The following is a 6,366-nucleotide window of genomic DNA, read 5'->3' on the forward strand; positions in this document are numbered from 1 at the left end:
AAACATTTTCCCTCTTTCCTGTGACGTGCAATTCATCTTGTGCCATCAATCCACCTAGAAAATTCAGACCATGTTCCCAGAAGCCAAATATCTCTGGTCAACATCATCTGGATAGCCCGTCGTTCACTTGTATTATTATTTGGCCCTGTGCTGATTGATCCGGGACCGCCTTCTGCCGCACGAATCCCAGCGACCGATTAGGTCCCACAGAGTTGGCCTTCTCCGGGTCCCGTCAACTAAACAATGCCATTTGGCGGGACCCAGGGGAAGAGCCTTCTCTGTGGCGGCCCCGACCCTCTGGAACCAGCTCCCCCCAGAGATTAGAACTGCCCCCACCCTCCTCGCCTTTCGTAAACTCCTTAAAACCCACCTTTGCCGTCAGGCATGGGGGAATTGAAACATCTCCCCCGGGCCTATACAGTTTATGTATGGTATGCTTGTGTGTATGCTTACTTTTAATAATGGGGCTTTTAGTGTTTCTTTTAAATTATTAGATTTGTTATATATTGTTTATTATTGCTGTGAGCTGCCCCTAGTCTACGGAGAGTGGCGGCATACAAATCTAATAAATAAATAAATAGATTCCCATGATCTAGGTTTTTAGCTTTTTCCATAGTTCTCAAAAGTTCATTATAATTTTATATCTGTTCTATTCAGTACAAATGATTCCTATATAGATTAGCAAGAAATAGTCAATATCAGTGGGTTTTAGGTTGATTAAAAACACACACACTTTCATGGCTGCTCAGTATTCAGTGCTGAGTTTAGCAAGCTTCCTGTTGGGATAGGATGGGTGCAGTTCCACCAACTATGGAAAACAATTGTAAGTCACTTTTTTCACTGCCGTTGTAACGTTGAACTAGGTGAACTGTAGCAAATTGAGGACTACCTGTACCTAACGAAACAAGGAGCTGCAGCTGATTTCAGTATCTATTCTGATTTCTGACAGTCTCAAAATGGGTGAGCAGTGTGGTCGGGCAGTAGGAAAAGCTAGTAGGATGCTTGGCTGCATAGCTAGAGGTATAACAAGCAGGAAGAGGGAGATTGTGATCCCTTTATATGGAGCGCCGGTGAGACCATATTTGGAATACTGTGTTCAGTTCTGGAGACCTCACCTACAAAAAGATATTGACAAAATTGAACGGGTCCAAAGACGGGCTACAAGAATGGTGGAAGGTCTTAAGCATAAAACGTATCAGGAAAGACTTAATGAACTCAATCTGTATAGTCTGGAGGACAGAAGGAAAAGGGGGACATGATCGAAACATTTAAATATGTTAAAGGGTTAAATAAGATTCAGGAGGGAAGTGTTTTTAATAGGAAAGTGAACACAAGAACAAGGGGACACAATCTGAAGTTAGTTGGGGGAAAGATCAAAAGCAACGTGAGAAAATATTATTTCACTGAAAGAGTAGTAGATCCTTGGAACAAACTTCCAGCAGACGTGGTTGGTAAATCCACAGTAACTGAATTTAAACATGCCTGGGATAAACATATATCCATTGTAAGATAAAATACAGGAAATAGTATAAGGGCAGACTAGATGGACCATGAGGTCTTTTTCTGCCATCAGTCTTCTATGTTTCTATTCAGATTATACGATTGCCTCCAAATAACCTGTTATTTTTTAAACAAATCTTAAGAGGGGAAAACTGATTCTTGATTTGGCCGTTTAATGAACCTGAGTGCAGAGATTGAAAAAATGTTCTTCTTCTTCTTTCCTTGCAGCTTCACCATGAGCTGGAAAAGGCCGAGAAGGACAGCGCGGAGCTACAAGAGTTTGCGAATGCCATTCTCCAGCAGATAGCCGATCACTGCCCAGACATCCTGGAGCAAGTTGTCAATGCACTTGAGGAATCATCGTGACTGAAGCCAGCGCTGCTTCTCCGCCGCAGCCTGCCACGGGGTCAGGCCCTCCCAGTTCAAGGAGTCATGAGAATAATACGGCATAGGAGAAGGGGAGGGGGAGGAAACACTCCTGGTGCACCTTTTTATAAACAAATGAACACAAACTGGTAATTCCTCCAGTCGATTAATGCCTGCATTCATCTTCTTACTGCCTTTCTCCAGTCGGAATAGATGCCGCTACCGTTACTTTCCCGTCGGCTCTGGGTTGTGTCTGCTCTGAAATTTGCCAAGACTAGAAAGGGTGACGAGGCACTTGGCTTCGTTTTGCTTTGCAAGTCATGAAAATCTACCGGCCCGTGTGGGGAATTCGATGTCCTCTAATAGTGTCTTACAATTGGCCAACATCCGTTTAGCTAGGTTTTGCTGCTTATGTCTCAGTAGGAGGATTGATCCTAAAAGAGAGGTGGGAAGGCGTCCCCCATTCTTAGTGATGCATTCTGTTAAAATAAGTACGGGACACGTTCCTGTGTTTTCCTTATTATTCTGTGGGCCTCATTTTTGTTTACCAAATGAGCTATGAAATCTGGTGGCTGGTTTCTTCAGCTTGTTTTCTTCCCATTTTAGTCAACTTTACTACAACGCTGTTGTTACCTTTTTGGTTGAACTGTATCCTTCGCGCCCTCCTCCCGCAACATTTAATCTGTTTTCTGGGTTCTTGGGGAGTTGGGTCATGTCCACAGTGGTATGTTGCAAAGCAATGAAGGGCTGTTCTTCTACAGTGCACCCTCCGAGGCTGTCGCGGTATCCAGTGAGTGCACGCGCGCCCGGCGGCATAAGATTTGATTTCTGTGCATGGGCAGCAAGGAAAATCCCATGTGAGGATGCTTGCGCCAGCAAGATTTCTGCGATTTTCACCGATATTTTGGCTTCTGCGCATGCGCAGAAGCAAGAAAATCAGCAAAAATGGCCGAAATCTCACACGAGTGTCCTCATACAAGGTTTCGCTTGCTTGCTGCGCATCTGCAGAAGCCAAATCTCACGCAGGGGCGCAGGGACACGCAGCTGTGTGCGCATCCCAAAATTTCCTACTGGGACGGAGCAACTGACCGCACCAACTGCTGCCCACCATTGTTCCAGAGCCTCCATCAGTGATTGAGAGATCAAAATAGCTTCTCTACCTGGTATTAGGTTAACATACTGCAATTCACAGCCGAATTAGGAATCCGAACATTCATTTGAATCACATGAATAATGAAAGCACATTTTGACTAAGGGCACTGCTAGTTCTATGCATAATTTATTCTTAAAAACCTTCCCTGGAACTAACTTCGCTTTTGCTATATTCTTACCTTCGTTAAACTAATTTCCTTATTTCAGGCTTCAGGGTCACAAGGAAGCTTTAGAGCATAAATATGCTCTTTCTTTGACCAAGAATGCAATGTCTACAATACAGTCTTAAAGATTTTTTCTCCCCCTTCCTTCCTGGATGCTCTATATTTCATTCTTCATCTCTAAGGCCCCCTTTTCTTCACTGCCTCTACCAACATGACTATGTTCAGATCTGGAAAGCCAGCTCACACGACGTCATGCGTTCCATTTTGAAAGAATCTGCAGTTGGGCAAATTAGGCGTTCGTGTCGTCTTGTAGATGCTTCAGAAAAACGGATTGGGGTATAAATAAGCTTGGTTTTGAATTATAAACAGTCTTTTCTCCCCATGGTTTTCCTAATGAAGGGTTCGTATTGCTCTTAGTTAGCACCTCCATGGTTTTAGAGATCTGTAATGATAGCTTTAGAAGCAACCAGAGCCTCTAGTTAATGCTTTTGGACATAAAAGAGAAGAGACCTGAGTGATCTCAAGTTGGCAGTTGCCTTCACCGGAAGGCACATAGACAGCAACTACACATTGCATGCACCCATGTCTCATATCAAAGCCACATCTTTGGCCCTGTTGCTTGAGTGGCATATTTTGGTAGGACCTGTTGCTTTGAAAGCTTCCTTTCAGGTTTTCCTCCTTCATCCCTAATTACTCACTGTAGGAATTTAATGCTGCCTATAAAACCATCTCAGCCTTCAGGCCTAACATTTGCCACCAGTGCTCATCCTATTGAGTTATACGGTTGGGTTTTCAGCTGCCCTGGTTGCCTGCTTTAAAATAATCCATTCTCTGTAGGAAAAAGCTCTGGAATTTCCTTATCTCTCTTTACTTCTGCTTGTAAACTTAGCTGATTTTCTCCTCCAAAGCTTTTTGTTCTGTTTTGTTTGAAGGGGGGGGGGGTTCCTGAAAAATTGAGACGATCCTTCGTGATTGTTCCTACATTCTCCTGTGCTTATTGCCCTGTTTATGCTTAATGCTCCTTGAGCATTTAACTCTTCCCCTACATGTGGCTACACCAACGCAAAACAGGATCTGTTACAAAAGATATAATATTCTGAGAACTTCTTAAAAGTTCCACTGCAAAGAAATGGTGATAGCTCCTATTGTTTGCATTTTCTTTACCACATTCTGGGGAGGGGGATTTGTTAAATTACTCTTATTAGTATAGTAGCTGTTGAAACCTTGCTATTCTTACAGAGCTCCGGTGTTGCTCTTCCTTCTTGTATAAAATCTTTTCCCTCTATCGTGAATCCCCTTGCATTTTAAGGATGGATCTAAGCCTTCAATAAAAACCTGGGAGAGAGAAAAATGCACAAACAGGTTCTTATCTGCAAACAATGATCTAACAGCAGTAAAATATTGCAGGTGATCTTGATGCCATTTGAAAAAAGGGCCTGTCTTCACCACTCTAGGAACTGTGGGCCTTAAATACAAGGTGTTGGCCATGAGTTTGTAGAACAATTATTCCGTTTTTGGCCATGTCATCTGGGAATTGTGGACCCTCCAATCCCGACCTCCCTAGAGGTTATAAGGTTAGAAGTACAAGGTTAGAAGAGCACGATATTCTTATTTCCTTTTTACCATCAAGTAGAAGATGGTTAACCATCTCCATTGGAAGACAAAATGAAATGCTCAGACCTACATCTGGTAATCAGATATTTCACTGAACAATCACAGCTTTCCTAAGTTTTGATATCTTTATGGTCTGCTACAAGTAAGACCTTTAAGCTTTTGTGTCCAGAAAATATAACCTGAAACGTTTTTCTGGAAAACCATTCTTTTTTTTTAAATGTGCCTTGCTACTCACTTCAGTTTTACATGAATTTTATTTAGATTAGCCATGTTAATTGATTTTATTGGGCAACAAGGCTTGTCTGTTTTGAGAACTGTTTTCCTTTTCTTTCAAGCTCTGAAAAGCTGATTTTCTGTTAATAAAATATGTTCCGTGCCCCCCAAAGATACTAGAGAGAATTCGAACATATTAAGAGCTTCTTGAAAGATGAAGATAATTTCTTGTGCCAGCCTCGTTGGATTGTTTAATGATCCAGGTTTTCACTCCAATTTCATCAAAACCAGATTTCAAACATTTTTTAAGAGGAAGAGGGGGAACCTCAGCTTCAGAATTATGCAGTTATGAAGAAAACAAGGGAGATGTCAATGTAAAACACCTTTCTTTTTTTAATGATTTGTTACAATGGCTACTTTTGGCCCTTGTTTTTATGTAGGAATGCCAAGTGGTATCTGAGAAAACTCCTAAAGACTTGCAATAGCTAAAGAAACAAAGAGTACAGCAAAATAGATGGCATTTTTTAATGTGGTGAAGTCAGTAGTATTATAAACACCTGTTTATCAATTCTAAAATTCTGCATCTGAACGTAAAATAAACTTCTAATCTCATATGAGTAGATAGCCATAGCATGGAATCCCGGAGTGACCTTATCAAATGGAAATATCACAATTGTTGGAATCCAAGAGGTGCTACTTTAGCAAAAAAAGAAAGCAAAATATCGAATACATTCTCCTCTGGAAAAGGTGACAGACCAGAGAAAAATTGGGCAGTGGATGGTTGAGGGCTGCCAAAGTTACCAAGACAGACTCTTCGCTTGCCAAACACTCAGTCTTTTATCAGTGCAACCGGTGCTGTTTTTGTAATAAAACGTTTTTTACTTTTTTTTTCTCACATATAAAAGAAGCTGTTACCTTCTGAACAAAATGGCTGCCTGTTGACATTTTTTTTTTAAAAAAACGAGAGAATAAAAGCATTTTTGAACTTTTTAGTGTCAAAGCGTAAACATAAGAATACTGATTTTTTTTTTTCCCCCAGTACATGTGGTGAGTGCTGTAACCCTGTCATCATTGGTATTCTTAAATCTTTCAGGGTTGTTGGGTTGTTGTTGTTGTTTTTTTAAAAAAAATTCTGTTTTGTTTTCTGCTTGTCAATTTACTGTCTGTGTGATCCTCCGACTGGGGCAGTTACTGACCGTGTGTCTATTGTCTGATTTTAAATTTAAATAAAAAAAAGGTAGAGTAGAAATGGAAAAGTTGTACTTTAAAAATATAAACACTAAATGTATTGTCCAAAGGAATTCAAATATGAGTAGGCAAAGTTGTGAACTCCTCTTTTTACAGTTTGTCTTAGGCC

General features: G+C 41.0%; 1 protein-coding gene across 7 annotated transcripts in view; it reads left to right on the forward strand.

The window, feature by feature from the left end:
- Positions 1-5,937, forward strand: part of ERC1 (ELKS/RAB6-interacting/CAST family member 1) — a 213,730-nt gene extending 207,793 nt beyond the window's left edge. For 4 of the 7 annotated variants that reach the window (XR_011559525.1, XR_011559527.1, XR_011559526.1 and 1 more), the window contains one exon: positions 1,729-5,723. Coding sequence is in view for 3 of the 7 variants with exons in the window: in XM_070756464.1 (XP_070612565.1) it covers positions 1,729-1,866 (138 nt within the window). In the remaining 4 variants the exon portion in view is untranslated. Of the gene's footprint in view, positions 1-1,728 lie in introns of all 7 variants that reach the window. The other 3 variants (XM_070756464.1, XM_070756466.1, XM_070756465.1) reach the window with 1 other exon arrangement.
- The last annotated feature ends 429 nt before the right edge of the window (positions 5,938-6,366 follow it).

This window comes from Erythrolamprus reginae, chromosome 6 (assembly GCF_031021105.1).
Source record: "Erythrolamprus reginae isolate rEryReg1 chromosome 6, rEryReg1.hap1, whole genome shotgun sequence".
NCBI lineage: Eukaryota > Metazoa > Chordata > Lepidosauria > Squamata > Dipsadidae > Erythrolamprus > Erythrolamprus reginae.